At 40.2% G+C, this 17,812-nt stretch overlaps 1 protein-coding gene across 1 annotated transcript in view; it reads right to left on the bottom strand.

The window, feature by feature from the left end:
* Positions 1 to 2,920: 2,920 nt before the first annotated feature.
* Positions 2,921 to 17,812, bottom strand: part of tyw1 (tRNA-yW synthesizing protein 1 homolog (S. cerevisiae)) — a 58,016-nt gene continuing 43,124 nt past the window's right edge. The window contains exons 15-16 of the mRNA XM_054625440.1: positions 13,169 to 13,336; positions 2,921 to 4,662 (exon numbers count right to left, since the gene is read on the bottom strand). Of these exons, the coding sequence (XP_054481415.1) occupies positions 4,441 to 4,662; positions 13,169 to 13,336 (390 nt within the window). The 3' untranslated portion in view covers positions 2,921 to 4,440. The remainder of the gene's footprint in view (positions 4,663 to 13,168; positions 13,337 to 17,812) is intronic.

Raw genomic sequence — 17,812 nt, 5'->3', positions numbered from 1 at the left:
GCGTAGCGTACTGTATGTGACAATAAAAGAGAATAGAGTCAGGCAAAGAACATGTGATGCTCGTCTTTATTTTTTCTGACCCTGAGAATGTTTTCTTGTTCTATTAGATTTGTGTTGTTGTGTAAAGTCCAAATAATTTACTTTACTTGACAAGAGGCATTTACATATTAACTGAATGGTAATGGAAGCTCCCGATAACCGTAAATCATTTTATCAGGCATCGTTTAAGTTCGGCGTACAGTATATAGAGCAGATTTGATGAATACTCTAAAAAGCACCCATTCCTCATTCATGTATTTCAGTCATTTAGCTAAAGCACTCAGAGTGACTCTGACTCAGTGCACAGGTTAAATAAACGCAGCAAACATTGCAAACATAAAAGAGTGCAGATGCCAGTAATCATTTTGAATCCCATGCTCTGATCATTCCAGTGTGGACAGAAATCATTTCTGTTATGTTCTGTATACCATCAACGCTTAACCCTTCCCTGAATACATTAGAAACACTACAGCAGACAAATGGGCCTTGTTGTTGTTACATTTCCCAAACGGGCTGATACTTGTCTTTTAGTTGTGTTGTGCTGTGTGGACTCTACTAATGCAGTGGCTGACATTAATGGTGCTACATTCAAATATCTATGATGGAGGCATTGCCTCCAACGGCTCTCAACATGGCCACGGCTGAGCCGGCTGCTAGTAGCTATCGGTCCAGACAGCGCAAACAAAGGTAACAGTGCTGATAGAGCTAAAGGCCTGAACTGTACATTAATGCACTATATCTTTACATAGACAATACTTGTTTGATGCTATATTAATGCTCTGAATATGGAATTTGGCACTTTTAACAGACAGGTTTTTAAATTAGAAGCCACAAGGTGCTGTGGAAAAAGATCAAACCAGCTTTGGAATAAATACTAATAACAGATCAACTAATACCACAATACATTCACATGTTGAGAAAGTGGTGCAAACTTTGACACCTAATGTACACACATTGGAATAATCAATGTCTTTATGGTTCTTTAATGGCTAAACTGTGGTAACCAAAACCTGAGGTACGGAATTCTGGAGACGCTGGAGGTTGACTCCAATGATTTATACTCCTATGTGTGTATATATGTATATATATACACACACACATATATACAAGAGTGACTGTCCATTGACATAATGACAACCACTTTAGGTGACTGCTACAAGACACTGTCTAAAAAATCCGAGGTGACCTAAGAAATTGTCAAGACTTGAAAAAAAAGAAATACTGGCATAGATTGCTCAAGCACCTCTGCAACCTGTTACCCAGTGTTCCCTCAGGCACTAGAGCAATTACCCATCATCCCTCAGGGCATTTTACAACATCTCCAGGTTTTCTCTCCTGAAACGTAGAACCTGCTCCTGCCATTTATCTCCCCACACAAGCTGAGGCGTCGTGGAGACAGCTGTGTGTAAACTAGCATAGACTATTTTCTTTAACCTTTATTTATTCAAGGAGACTTGGTTTATTTGTTATTTTTGACAAAACAGTTGAAGGAACAGATTGTTTTACTTATCAACTTCTCCCACCTTGTTTACAGATGATTAAAGCAGTGCCCTCCCTGCTTCATATTTATGGTTACTTGACTTCACACCCAGCAACCTCAATTATCATGTGTGTTCTCTCTTGTGCTTTGTGCAATCTCACATCACTGAATACTCAGCTATGCCAATTCTGATCAGGGGCAGTTTGCAACTGCAGTGCATCCACGCTGAGGTTTTATAGATTACTTCTTCTGTTTGATAGCTGTTAATCATAAAATGATATATAATTAGGCCATTACGTCTTGTTGCACGGAGGATTTTTGTTAATTTTAGATTTTTGTCTCTGTTGTTTGTTTTATTGTTAATTTATTAAAGTGCACAAAGAACATGCACTATTGAGACAAAAAGGATGGAAAGAAGTATTTTGTATTATACTCTAGCTTGTCCATGGTAAATATTTAACTGAAGGGAATGAAGATCAAGTCTCATAACAGGCTTCACCAACATCACCTTCATCAGACTGGAACATGAAGTTGGTTCATTTTTTAAATAGAACTAGATAATCAGTCTGAGTGGGACTTCTATTTATCATTTCAAATTAAAAAATCAATACAAAATAAGCAAACATGACATTTTTCAACTACTTTTTCTTATCTCATCATCTTTTCTTTATCACAAAAGACGTCACGTGGGCTTGACATCATTTTGTTGTTGAATCTGACAGTGGTACTATAAGTCACATGGACCAATTATATCTAAAACTGGAGGGAACCTCACTTGCGCCCCTACCGGCTGTTTAAGAGGATTTTATACAACAAGAGGGCCTTGAGCATACAGCCATAACTGAGCACAGAAATATAAGGCTGATAAGTTTTGGACAGACAAGACAGATACACGCACGCACGCACGCACGCACGACAGGACACATGATCTCCCCACGGGCTAACGCTTGGCAGAGAGACCTTACCCTGTTATGATGTTATTGTTAAAGTCAGATAATACAAGTCCTCTCTATAATGAGTCAACTATTCTATGAGATTTGTAATTCTATAGTGTTAAAAGACAATAAAAGAATTTTCCTCAATCACGAATACTTTAACTCACTGCAGATACCCATTTTTAAAATGCAACAACAATAATTCGAGCTGCTGCACTGTCGTATCTTTTTTGAACTTCTACTCTGTCTCCATCCTTGTTCAGTTAGAGCCCTTATGTTGGCCTCTGAGAGCAGCCAAGAAGACTTTCGCCACCATAATTGTGGTCTTAAAATGTCAACTTCCCACTTTGTTGCTGGTAAAAATAAAAATAAAATACAGAAATACAGTACGACAGTGCTGTAATAAACCAGTGTGTATGTGTGCTGTATATGAAATTCACAAATGACAAAGCTGATTAATCCACATACGTTTATTAAAGCGATGTATCCCCACACCTGCTGTTTCTCCTAACAGAGTCGAAACCAATCAAAACGGACTTAAACATTCACATCTGGATTTAGACCCACAGAAAACAAATATCAAAATGGACTTAAACATTCACATCCAAATTTACATTCAAAATTAAAAAAGCTAAATTAAATTATTTTTACATCTGGATTTACTTAAATGTCAGTCAAGGCTTTATTTTGGCAGGTCGGACTGGAGAAGGCCTACACCAGTTAGACCCATATGAAGCTACATCTCCACCCATGATGCTTTTCTTCATACTCATACCTGTTCCTGGATGGTGGCTGAGTGTAGATCAGATGGCAGACATTTGGGAGTTGGATGAGTATTTCAAATGTGGAGTACGTTAGGAGTTTATTCATCTTTGAGCTCAAGAGCTCATGACACTTGACATTACCTGAGAATACACTGATCTCAACTTTGGGTAGGGGATGAATTTTGATTTGTTCTTTCTTGAACAGCAATACAAAACCGTGATAAAATATGAACACTTTTTGAGGCTTTACCAACTTAATTATATTAGACTGATGACTTTTTTTTTTTTACAATGTCATCCTTCGGTAGTTCAGCTCAAATACTGCAAAACCAGTAACATAGTCATACCCTTAAAACCCAACTCTTTTATAATGTTTCTTTTAATAAAACATTGTCCACTTTTTCACCTATTTGCAGTAAACCTGTCAGAGCGACATAACTATCTGTCAAAAGCTGCGATATAGTCTACCAGTGCTGAAACCAAGCGAAGCGGACACTGCTGGGAATGTGCAACAGTGCAAAAACTATGAATAAAAATAGCACAAAGAGAGCGATAAGAGGCCGGACTCTCCCAGTGGAGACGCAGCCATGACGGCTTTTCACTCACCGACGAAGTAAATACAACCACTGTCCTAATGAGCAGGAGGACGGCTGTCTGGGAAAGTGTCGCTTCCACAGACGACGTGTGGAGAAGAGCGACTTCTTATATGCTAATCGTGTCAGCTGCCTAACTCCAACCTGGATTATTAAGACAAAATGTCAGAAATGATAATGATGATGAACGAACCAACTCCCAGGTTCTATGTTAACAGTGTAAACCCTCCCAATGCTGTCAGATGGTTCTACTGATCAAAGCCGTTCACATTTATAATAATGACCCCTTAAAAAAAAGAAAAAAAGTATAGTATCAAAGATCTATGTACATATAGGAAGCAAGAGAAGCACTTAAAGTGAATGTGAAGGGGGAATGCCTAGAAAGTGAGTTTTTAGCGATTGATTCGGACAGTGTTTTGGCTGATCAAGTCAATGAAATAAAGAGAAGGATCAAAAGTTAGAGTGAGAATGGGGACAACTAGGGACAGTAAAAAAAATGAACATTCCAGCGACAGGAAACTCAACGAGGATAAATATTGAACCGTACTTGTTTTAAATGTTTTGTTTTTTGCTTTAGAGATAAGTCCTCGTTCTATTCATCCCTCCTCTCTTTCTCTCTCTCACATCAATCAGCATCCTGAAATGTCTTTGGTTTTGTTGCGCCGTTGGAAGCGCGTGTCGGTGGGATCGAAGCCTTGCTCGTTGGCTCCGAACAGAGCCCAGCCGGGAGTCTTGGCCATGTAGTCCAGGGCCGAGAAGCCCCGCTGTCCCCCGCTCTCCTCCTGAACCTGGACCAGCTCCTGGAAGCGCTCGTAGTCGATCCACGTCCACCACTCGCCATCCACCTTGAACTGAAAGTGCACACAAAGAGGGGAGGAGTCAAACAAGGTGGTGGAAGATGAGCGAGCAGTATCACACTAGAAATGCTTTATGGAAATGGAAACATTTGATGAAACTTCAACGGAGAAAAAAGGCTTTTAGGCCCTTAGATGCAGACCGTCATACACCTGCTACAGTAAAATGAGAGGTTTACTAAAGGGACTCTGCATAAACTGCAAATCAAAAGCTAATAACGAATATCAAACTTTTTTTTTTTTTTTTTAATACAGCACATTTTCATACAAGCTGATGCAAAGCAATATGCTCGGATACAGAGGGAGGAATAAATGGACAACACTAAGGTAAGTAAGTATTGCTTATGTAGCAAAATGTTGCATAATCTAAAGATGTGATCCAAAAGACCCACAGTGCTGATAGAGCTTCTCGCTCTTCAATCTGCCGTTTTCTGTTAGTCAAGTGTTTAAATGGACGTGGATTCACCAACTCCACATCCTCCCTTCTCCCCACATCTCTCCTTTTATCAATCACTGCCGCTCCTTCACACCGACTCGCCATCCATCTCGCCAAAGAGAAAAAAAGAGGGAAGAAATGGACAGAAGGAGCCGAATAGTGTTTGTGTTTGAAAGGCACACTAAGAGAGAGAGAGAGAGAGAGAGAGAGAGAGAGAAAGAAAAAGAGAGAGAGAGAGAGAACCAGAGAGAGAAAGAGACAGAGAGAAAGAAAAAGAGCGAGAGAGAGAGAGAGAGCCAGAGAGAGAAAGAAAAAGAGCAGAGAGAGAGAGAACCAGAGAGAGAAAGAGACAGAGAGAGAGAGACAGAGAGAGATAGAGAGAAAGAGAAAAAGAAAGAGAGAGAGAGCGAGAGAGGCCAGCTTGAGCTTTTAACTGAAGGAAAAGCCTCCAACATCATTCTGCCTCTCTAATCCTGCTTGTTCTCCCAAACTAGCGAGCAGGGGAAAAGAGTGTGACATCTACTTTCCCAGCATGCAACTGCATCTCTATACCACGTTTCCCTTGTTGTCTGCGGAGACGGGAAAGACTGAGAAGAAACGGAAAGCAGGCACAGCAAACACAAACTATTCCTCTGAAGTCAGAGTGTAGCACATTCTCATCTTTAAAATGGTCCTTGATGACTTTATCATCCATGCGTTTTGTTTTTTTATACTTTGTGAACGGATGCATAACGTCGCTGAGTCATCTCTGGGGACAACTGTTGTGCTTTTTATCTCTCAGCATCGTTTAGCATTCAAAGGGTTTGTGGCTGCTCTGGCCCGACCCCCATGCGTGCACAGTGGCCTCCTTAAAAATCCTCAGACTTACGCCAAACTGTTATTGACACGACGGGGGGGGAGAGAGAGCCGACAGTACATCACCAACTTTCTCAGAAAAGCAGCAGCTTCATGAAGTCATGAAGGATTTATTTATTCATTTGCCAAGTGAAAGACTTTTCCTGCCCGAGGTGATTGCCCGCTGAGGGAGTCCAGGCGGTGAGCATTTTGAGCGTTAGCCATTTCGCGGCCATTACAAAGAAGCGTCCCACTGCATTGCTAGTGAGGCCTGAGAAAGAGGGTGGGAGGGGAGGTAATGTTTCTAGTAATGAGAAGGGATGATATTTGTTCAGCCGGCATCTTGGCAAACAATTTCGGTCTCTAGGCAACAGAGCGAAGCTGTGCCGTCTGGGATGAGAACACGGCGGCCTGTTGATCTTCACTAGTGGAGCTGATCACTGAGGACTACTCCTCCTCTGAGCGCTGCAGGAGGCGCCCCCATGTGTGTGCATATGTCAATGAGCTGTGCAGTACTTATGCACACACATTCACAGAGAACTAATGAAGGGCCATCACAGCTCATCTCAGTCTCTGGGAAAGGAAACTATTTCTGCTACACTGCGGGGATTTGCGCTGTAAAGTACATTTCCCATGCTGTCTTTGGAGAAAAAACAACATTAGGGTGTCATTAGTTTGAAATATATATATTTTTTCTTCTTTTAAGTAAAAAGCCAACCCTGTCTGTGCCGCATGTTGTCGGCACAGACAGGGTTTTGCATACAATTTCAGACTTTGAACTGCAACCCAATTTATTTTTCAAGCCAATGTCCTCTTCTCGTCTATAAGCAGGGACACATATTTTTTCATTGCTGAAACAGCCACAAACAAAACATCCACCAAGGGAACAAAATGCTGCCTTCCTGCCATGTTGTACAGACCAGCTGCCAAGTATGAAAAGCCTTTCAGGTAATGCCACCCATTTGTTATTACAAGCCAGGGGAGAATTTCTGACAGCTACAGCATCTCTCATTTGGTGAAAAATACTACAGAATGGTCAGCAAAATGACAAAACAATTGATTGAACCAACTTAGAAGGAGCTAAACAGTGTATCGGGTTTAACTTTTCAACAGACCGCAATAAATACTGTATTTAACTTAAAAACAGCAATTCTAGACTTGATTTCTATTTCCTGTGCAACCATGAAGGTAACGATGGCCAGTTTATTGAAATAATCCATGCTCTTATTTTGTAGTAAGGAGGGGTCTTCCCGTTATTCCCATTCTACTGACATGGCATGAGCGCAGCAAAAGTGCAGGTTAATGGCGATAGAGCTGCAACGATTGGTCGACTAATTGATTACTCAATTCTAAGAAAAAGAAAAAAGTTATAAAAAAACAACTATTTTGACAATGGTTTTGTAGTGTCATTTTTTGTTTTTTAGCCCCTCAAATGTGGAACTTTCCTGCTTTTCTTTGTTTTTTATCGTATTTAACTCGATACCATTTTGAACTGTTTTAATAAGATATTCAAAGACATTACATTCAACTTTGAGAAACTGTGATGGACATTTTTCACTATTTTATGTTATTTTAGAGACCAAACAATTAAAAATAATCTCTAATGAAAACAATCCTGAGTTGCAGCTCTTGTTAGAAGCTTGTTGGTTATAGCACTTTGAACAGCTTTCATGATCTATGATCTAGATTTCTGATGTATCTTAAAGACATTTTTGGCTCTTTAAGTAATAATAAAAATATGAAAAATGACTCCTGACAGGATTTGACTGCAAAAAGAGACACCTTCAGTTGGACTTTGAAACACAACAGGCCGACTGGTTTGGTCATTCAGCAGAATTATCCCTGGGAGGTTTGTGACTGTGGCGTTTCCATAACAGCGTCCTCTGAGAGAGAAAAAAGGACCAAGATGGATGGAAGAAGACTTAGAATCAGGACGAGGGAAGGAGAGACGAAAGAAGGGAAGATGAAAGAGAAAAGAAAGTAGAACGAGGGGCGAGAGAGGTAGAGAAACGCCTATCAATGGGAAGATCCCAGGGGATGAAAAGGACCTACTGATGATGAAGTGTCAGCGCAGAGAGGATCTATCGCTGTATGCTGCTAAAGAGTGATCTCACACACACACACAGCTCTGATGTCTTTTAAAGAACGACATCAAACAGTGATATCATACAACTGGAGCTAGAAGATCTGAGGACTGTGACACACACACACACACACACACACACACACACACACACACACACACACACACACACACACACACACACACACACACACACACACACACACACACACACACACACACACACACACACACACACACACACACACACACACACACACACTGCTGTTATGTAAGTTAACAGGAAAAACTAGGAGGACTTCATATTCTGGCTTCTCTTCCTGCTGAGACTGTGTTGCATGGGGAGATTCAGGACGCTGAAGACACTTAACAAAAAAGCATCAGACTCTCTGCGTTCACAGGAGGAAACTAAAAGTGCCTCCAGTTCCCAAACTGCTGGATTATTGATGACCGCCCAAAAAATGAAGAGTAAGTAAGTCAACATAAGTTGTCAAGCTAAAATAGCAAAAAGGAAAGTCTTCAGTATATCTGCGATAGCCACGATAGCAACACAAAGTATTAGGGCCATTGTAGGCAAAACATACAGATAAATAAATCAGGAAGCCAGGGGAGGGGCATGATATATTGAGAGTTTTGGGTTTAAAGTCATACATTTACGTGGAAACACTCATATTCTCTGAGTTTATCTGCAAGAAAGAAATCTGAAATTCTCTGAGAATCTGAATACTTGAGGTGCTTTGAAATGACGTTGCATATCTCTCAACTGATACAGTATAAAATTGTTGATTTTGTGTCTGAATGGATCCACAGATGTCTTCAAATGAAAATGTATCATCTTTTCTGGAATTATTATTTAGATTTTTTTTTTTTTTTTTAGCAGTTCAACTGTATTAAATTGTCATTATGTCATTATTTTTTTTACCATTAAAATAGATTTATGATTAAGCTCTATTTCAGTTTATGCACATTTCCCTCACATTACCATTTATTTCATATTCATTTTACAATAACATCCTTGATGCGCTTCCCCCCCCGTCAATTTTGCAAATAGGTTTGAGTACATCCTTGTTCCACTCAGAAACACACAACTGCAACCACACCCTGAAAACTTGTTGCAGTGCATGTGCGTCACACATGGATATAGAGAAACACACACAAACACACAGTAGGGAAAAAAGCACGATTGGAGGTGAAGCGTGTGTTTGAAACCGAAGTTCCTTTGCTCTGTTGCTAAAAATCCCTAAACACTATTAGTGAGTGCAAAACATTGTTCATTCTCCTCACGGTGGCTCAGCCAGAGCTGTTAGTTAACAGCCAGATAGACGCTTCAGAGCAGCGAGCACCAACACTGTGGTCTGTGTGACTGAAAGCAGGAAGTGGAAAGATGTGAAGAGAATGAGAGTGTTTATTAAGAAATGCCGACAGTTGTAGGGGAGCAGTTGCAAATTAATTGAGGTGAATAAAGCGGCTGCACAAATGGCTGCCTTTGTATTTGTGTTGGTGAGAGAGTGATAAAGAGATGAAAAAAAGGAGATGGAAGAGGGAAAAAAGAGAGGGGTGAAAAGAGGAAGGTGGAATCAATTCTGTGAAATATTGTTCGGGTGTGTGAGGAATAAAGTGAACAACTGGCTGTTTAACACCTGTTTGGTCTCAGGCGAGTGAGTGTGTTGTCAAGATGGTGATGACGTTGATGATGATGGATCATGATGTTTGCATTAATACACAGGCCTACATGTCAGTTTATCTGTGTAACCAGGTGGCTCATGGAGAAACTTCTTACATATGAAGTCCAATCTTATCTCAGTTAAGGGTGACTTTGAGAGTTTTTGGGGTTTACAGAAACATGTTTCCAAACTGCATTTAGGGAAGAAAATTTAAGGGGAATTAAGCTATTATAGAACCATCCTAAAATAGGTAATTCCCAAGTTAGGAATCCTAAATTATGAATGCATAGACCCTGTCCTTAATTAAAACATAAAAAAATGGCAGCAGGTATATTGGTAGATCTGTATGGCAATGACAATGAAGAAAGGTAACGACATGAACAATGAAATATAATAATTTAAATTCCACCATGTAATTAGGGTGTTATATCTACTCCCACAACCATTGTCCATCTCCAGTAGCCTACCGATACATAATCAAAGACACAGGCAGTCTAGTGTCCATAGTAAACATAGATACAGGTATGACAGGACGCGTGCTGACTTAAGAGTCAGATTCACAGTTATAGTTGGGATGTCTTAAGATAAGATAGGAGGTCAGATATAGGACAGGACACAGTGATAGGAACTGCTTCTATAATAGAAAGATACAATTTCTCCCACCTTTGAATCTTAAAATAGGACAAGCAGTTATTATACTTTTCTGTGATGAGGCCCCTGAACTACGTTTCTAAATCACATTTCAGAATGAACACCTTACAGATTGTGAGTGCATAATTCTTTATAACAGGGATTTTATGTTATTTGATCCCACAGACATTCAACAGTTGGATCCAGATATGTTTTGTAAAACCGCTAATATTGCTGTTTGACATGACTTCAGACTGCACCAAATACATAAAGAAGGTCTGTCATAAGACATTAAATGTATAAATAAATAGTTTCTGATTCTGACTCTTCAAACTATCGTATCTCTGACCTTAAATCTCTAACCAAATCACACACATTTAGGCTGGTCTACGTGATCTTCTTTTGATAACTAATGCAATAACTGATGTATTATTTTTTTCACTTCCATTCACTTATCCTCCCCTGAAACCGTTTGGAGCGACCCTGGGGATGCCCCGCCTCACACTGACACCTCTGAGCTAGCGGCTCTGTGAGGCTGTACTGAATGTTAATGCTGACATGCTAACGTGCTCACAATGACAATGTTAACGTGCTCACGTTTAGCAGGTATAATGTTTTTCATTTATTTAAACCTGCATTCAAATGGAAAGGAGTCGTGCATTAAATCTTTACACTTTTTTCCGTGCTATAATGTACACACTTCCAGGTCCCACGATTTTCAGATTGTTTTTGTTTAAATTATTATTGTTATTTATTAAACATCATAGAATGAATAAATCTAATTTCTGTTGTCAAAATATCAGTCTATTGTTCGTAGTTACTTTGTTACATAGCACTAAGCAAAATAAAAATTCAGATCCAGATGGTGAATTACAGTCGCAAGATTGCACACAACTGTGCTTTCTTGTGACCTTTTGCTTCTCAAAAAGTAAAATTTTATTGTTGTGTGGTAGAAAACCAACCAATAAACATTATGTGGCTTCTTTCTCTCCCCTCTTATCCCTCCAGGCACAGGAGGGCCCAGAACGAGAGGAGGAGCCCACAGACACCACAGAGGTAAATACATCTGGAAGAAGTCCCATGAAAACAAAGCTCCAGTAAATCAAAACAAACGAGGATTAAGAGTAAACTCAACTTTGATTACACATCAAGCACTCTGTTTGTGTGTGTGTGATAGAGAGGTGTGGCTTACAGAGAGAGCCAACACGGCAATTAATCATCAGTTATTAATTATTGATTGACAGTTGCCCTGGCATAACACACCACTGAGTGATACTTTCTGGGGCGGGTGAGCCTCTGTTGGAATAAACTGCCCTGATAGTTGCATATTTCGAAAGGAAAGCAGAGAGCAGACTACATTAGATAAATAATAAAACAAGGCTTAATAAATAAATATAACACCAATTTTAAAAAAACAGGAGTTTCTGAGCTCTCTGAAAAGTTTCTTTGAATAATAAAAATGGAGACGAAGGATGTGGTCTGAAAAGAGCTGCTGCAGAATGTAAACTGATGCAAAGCGGATCACAGCATTCATTATTATGTGTGAAGGGATGCTCATGCGGTATCCACAGTCTGAGTCCACTCAAAACCTTGATAACTTAGAAATGATAATGTGCAAAAGCTGCAGTAGCCAGAAAGCTGCACCCAATACTGTCAGTATAGTCTACACTGTTACACTTTAACATTAAAATCATAATTGTTTTATTTAGTTGTGCGATTTCTGGTCCACGACAGTATAAACGCATCCTTCTATGGCCAAAAGTCTTGTGTTTGACATGATGATTTAGCCAAATTGACACAGCAAACTTACTTGATAGCAGGTGTAAAAACTGGATAAATACATCTAATCACCAAACTAGAAAAGTGCACTCAATAGAGTGCCGACCAATGCCAGGGGGGTCTGTAAAGACTACTGCAATGTTTGATTGAATGAATACAAACCACAATTTCAAGTTTTTCCCTTTTACGTCTCACTCAACAGATTCGCCCTCATTTTCATCTATTCAGCTGTTTGCATTGGCTCATTGCAGCTGAACTGCTGTTAGCTCAACGGTACGTAGGAGTACTACTTGCTGCTAACAGCTAACTAGCTCTCCTCCTACTGACATAAGAATCTGCCAAGCGATTGTTGTACATACATACATCCTCAAGAGAGGGAACAATTTTTAGAGTCCAAAGCGAAGCACTTGTTGAATCCATAGGTTAAGTGAAGTGAGGAGTCAGCATCCAATGATGGTATTAAACCCCCAAAAAGATTTGGCAATGTTTTAAAAAAAGTGTGATTCACTGCAACCGGTAGGTACTTGAGTTTATATGCACAGAGACACAGAGATGCACATGCATGCACCCAAACAACCGAATACATCATCTCATGGCAGAGATAATAACAAAGACAAAGGCATATTGTAGCATAAGTATAAGTTTTACTTAGGAGTTTGTTTCCTGAACAGACGGAGAGTTTTGCAATTGTATTACTTGCAAGCAACATTTATTACATTAAACGCCTTGGCCTCTTACTAGGGCTGCAGCTAACTATTATTATTTTTTATTATTGTTGAATATGTTGATTATTTTCTTACTTAGTTGGTGTATAAAATGTGAGAAAATAGCACAAAAACGCCCATCACTATGTCCTACATGACAACTTTCAACTTATTAGCATAGAGGACTAGGCAAACCAGAAAATATTAAAATTTGAGAGATTTTTTTGTACTTAAAAAGACAAGGAATATTTTTCTGGATCCTGGATGAGGGTAATAGAAGAGTGGTGAAATTGAATAACTCAAATTTTAGGTCTCACTATTTTAATGGGTTCAGAGTGCAGATATGTACGACCCTGTGAAGCTGAGCTCTTACCTTTGTGTGCGCGATGAGCAAACAGTTGGAGTGCTCGTGTTCGCAGGCGATCTCGTATTGAGGCAGCATGTCAGCCAGCTGCTGGACGAAGGCGACCACTTCCTGGTGCCAGGGGACGTTCGCCATGGTCAGACTGCTGGCGGAGCTTTCCCCGCAGTACGTCACTCCCTGCACACACACGAGCACAGGGTCAGAGACAAAAGCACAGAAAAGACCGGGGCTTTGCAATTCATTCACCCGTGGAAAAGAGCAACTCTGCAAGCAACTTTTTGGCCCGACAAGAACATATATAATATCGCTTCAACGTCAGATATTTTAAATGTTCAGTTTTAGTATCAAGGATAACAGTAATCTTTATAGCACATTGAAACATCAAACAAAAAAACCATACCGATACATTACAAACAAACTAATGAACATTTAAAAGACCTCTATTGTTTTACATGTACTGCAATCACAGCGTCCTTTTAAAAGAGAGCATCCTCTCTCAGGCCATCCCTGTTAAAATAAATGTTATAAATATATATATATAATGGCTTCATACACAGCAGCAGCTTGAGAGTTGACATATGTCTTCTCATTCAGCGGCGGTGTGAGAAATGGTTTAGGGAGGTGAAAACCATCTGGCCTCGGCCATAAAAATCAATCAGGCTGGACGCTGAGTGTTTTCTAATCAATAGTTGCTGTGCTGTGGTTACAAGCGATGAGGAGGGAGAGGCACTGACGAGGAGAACAACAGCTCCCCATGGCAAAGACAAACTATTGACGAGTCGTGGGCGGAGAGCAGAAAGGTGTGAGGGAGCCGTGAAGGGAGCGACTCTTTGATGCCGGTTTTGTATGAACTGAAGGACTCTGCAGGAGGCTCCAAACCAGTACACTCCAATATAAGACCGGCATCAGCGATCATCAGTCTTTTTTTTTTTTTTTTTTTTTTTTTTTAATCTGGGCATTAGCTTCCATTCAAGAGCATTTAACCTTCTAAGATTTAGTCCCTGAAAACTCGTATGGGTAGAATTGTTTAGTAGATACAACTTGATGTCTAACATGCTGAATTTTAATATCAGTCAAAGTTGTTTTACTCACTTTAGTATTTCACACACACACACACACACACACACACACACACACACACACACACACACACACACACACACACACACACACACACACACACACACACACACACACACACACACACACACACACACACACACACACACACACACACACACACACACACACACACACACACACACACACACACACACACACACACACACACACACACACACACACACACACACACACACACACACACACACACACACACACACACACACACACACACACACACACACTGTGTAATGGAGCCAAGGCAGCAGCTGCTACAGTGCTACCGTAATTCTCTGAAGTGTTGGCCAGGAACACTGTCTGATCCTCACCCAGCTAGCTCATGGAAGAAAAACAAGAAGAACCTTGTATGTGTGTGTGTCTGTGTGTTTAATGTGAGTGTCTATATGTTTGAGGAAGAAAAATGTTTGTGAGCATGTTAACAATGAAGTCAAGCATTTAGCCATTCTCCATTCTGTCTTTCTGGTTACTGTATAATCTTTAAAAAACAGCAAACAGAAAGCTTTGTGCTGTCGATGTGGACAAATCTGCATTAACCCATCGTTCCAGTGAGTCATTCATAACCAACTTCTGTTGGACTGCATCATGTTCCAGTGACGATTAGTTACTCTGAAAAACTTTGTTTGCTTAGAAATAAACTTTGGGGAAAACCATTGAAACCAGTGACCTGAGGATATAAGCCCCATTGGCCAGAATTGTTCCAATAACTTTGAGTAAACATTCCGGAATTTGTTTGTTATTATGAGAAAATACACGTTGGTTAAACCATACACAAACAAACTGCTTTATTATTTAGTTATCAATGCATATCTCTCAATTATTTAAATTAATCTTTTTTTTTTTCTTTATGGGGTTGAGAGTCAGACAGAAAAGGGTGCTGCTCGTGGGGGGGGGGGGGGGGCAAGGCAGGGCAGGGGCGCTGAACAGAATTGATGAAGGACCTTGGTGTTATCAGCCTCGCCCAGAGGCCCCGCTGAATAAAGATCAGCTATCCGGGCCCCGGTATGAATCACCAGGAACGGGCCGGCCGTGAGCAGCGAGCGATAGGAGGAGATGGGAAAAGATGTTGGAGCTATACGGAGGTAAGGAATGAACTGAATCGTTGAGGACGTTGTGAGAGGGTGGTAGAGAGGAAAGGGAAGAGTAAGAGCCTTTGACTTGTGCACAAATAATCTATGAGTTTCGCCTTTAATGGAATTTATAAAGGCTCATCATCAAGGCCCCTCCCCCTTAATGTGCACAGAATAAAGCTCCGTGCCTTTGACCAAATTTATCTCTGTACATTTAAGTCCTTGCCCAATCCCTTCTCCCTCTCTCTCTCTCCTTCAGTAATCCATTTCCTTCCGGGGCGAGTGAGGGACCAATGGCAGATAAGTGGTATTGATGCGACACCGAAATGATTAAGCACACATTGGACAACAACTGGACAGTAAATTACACAGGAAGAATGTGTTCCACCACATAAGATGATGGACTAACAATTAATGGGTCGATAACAGAGGTTACTGCTGCTGGTGACGGGGGACAAACACATCCCCACGCAATACATCATCTTTACAGACAAACACTTCATCTCATGAATTAATGTTAATCTCAAGTAGATATATATGTAGATATATAGATAGAGATAAATATAGATAGATATATTGATAAAGAGATCTATATAGAGATAGAGCTATAGATAGAGATAGGGAAATAGAGAGAGAAATAGATTGATGTGGTGGAGTCTTACTGGGAAAATGGTTTCCCGTACTGGTGAACTGGGGACTCAGTAGCCCGTTTGGCTCATACACGGCAGCTGGCAATAAATTATAGATTCAACCAGTCTGTTTATCGGTTATCGTTGCAGCTTTTTAGATACTTCAACCACAGCAGCCCTCCGTGGCCACTAATCCTGACAGTTAACACTTAATGATTGGTAAACAAGGGTCGACCCAAGAGAAAACTTGAATGACAATTAAGGCAATTGTCGAAAACCGACGTCATTTGTTGCCTTTTCAGATGCTTTTATTTTCGCACACTAAATTATAATTTAAAATTCCTTGCTTTCTTGCAAAATTTGACTTTATCTCCAGTTAAATTAAAACACAGCAGACGAACATTTGACTACACCAACGAAGGAGACCTCATATCCTTCATTTTAGCATTCCTACGATTTGCAAATTGTTTTTTAAATACTTTGTCCCATAACTTAGTTTTATATCTCTAATATCAAACCTGGGATCGCTCACAAAACTATTTTCTCCCTTGAGTTAAACTAAAGACAAGTGTATGTAAGTGAATTTGCATCTGGAATAATCTATGCCTAAATTTCTACCTCTCTTAGATGCATTTTTGTAACTTCCTTTCAAAGTTGCAGTGTATCGTGTGTTTCTGATGTACTTTGTTACTCTCATCATTTTGCAAAGTTTACCTAAACTTTATTATTACTATTTAAGCCATTCCACAGAGCTGATGTTAATGCCCTGGTCTCCCATCAGTCAGGGCTAATTTGAGAGCTGGTGAAATGATAAAGCGACTCGCTCCATCATTCTGCCACCAGTCCATCCAGGGACGCACTAATTACTGAGCTCATGATGTTGCAGTCGATAGCTAGCCCAAAGCACGGCAGCCAGAGGCGTTCATCTGTTCAGTAAAGGACGATACGCTGCAGGAGGAAGAGATGGGGGGCAGAGATATAAGAGAGACACAGGGGAGATCATCTAGAGATGAAAGACGAGAGCGCGATGGGAAAAGGAGGAAGGGTTCACCCCGACAGCGACCCTTTATCTGTTGCCAGTGGGACTGATTAAGTCATTGATTGTCAGGATTAGAGGAAGATTTTACTGTGATTTTCACCATCCTGAAGGTCAGACTTTGAGGAAATGAAACACTAAATACAATTTATAAAGACGGGGGGATTAATCATTACAAGCTGTAGACCCAGGTTTTGGACAAATGCCAGGCCAAAGGTGGGTATGAAATATGTGAATGAAAGACACTGCTGCACCATCACCAACTGATCATTGGTGAGAGAGTAGCACTGAAACTAATGATGTTAATGTTATTAATCTCTCAATATTCTGTAGACTATTAACTTTGTCTAAGAAATGTCAGAAAATTATAAAAACAGATTATTGGGCTGGTCCATTAATTTTTTAAGGTTCTTATAAAATTCTGTAGCTTCCCAGTGGTGTTCCTTATGTATTCAAATCTGAACATTTAGATTTTGGTGATTGTACGGAAAATGTTTTCCCATATGACTTGGCGTAGGTTTCTGCATGACAATACATACATATATCCTTATCCATACTAAGTATATTAGCCACAGTTATTTAGATGGCGATCGGCATGATGCCAGTTTGGTGAAGCAGACAGAAGTACTGGCACAGAAGTTAAACAATGTACTGCTTTGGACACCACGTTAGTTTGGAATGTCAAACAATAAACCATCTGACTAACTGATTGATCTTGGTAGCGGCAGATCTGCACCTCCCTTATCTTTGAGGTAAAATTACTGTATCTGTCAATGGA

The sequence above is a fragment of the Anoplopoma fimbria genome, chromosome 1 (genome assembly GCF_027596085.1).
Source record: "Anoplopoma fimbria isolate UVic2021 breed Golden Eagle Sablefish chromosome 1, Afim_UVic_2022, whole genome shotgun sequence".
Classification (NCBI taxonomy): domain Eukaryota; kingdom Metazoa; phylum Chordata; class Actinopteri; order Perciformes; family Anoplopomatidae; genus Anoplopoma; species Anoplopoma fimbria.
The sequence above is the reverse complement of the archived record's forward strand: the minus strand, read 5'-3'. Positions and strand labels throughout refer to the sequence as shown.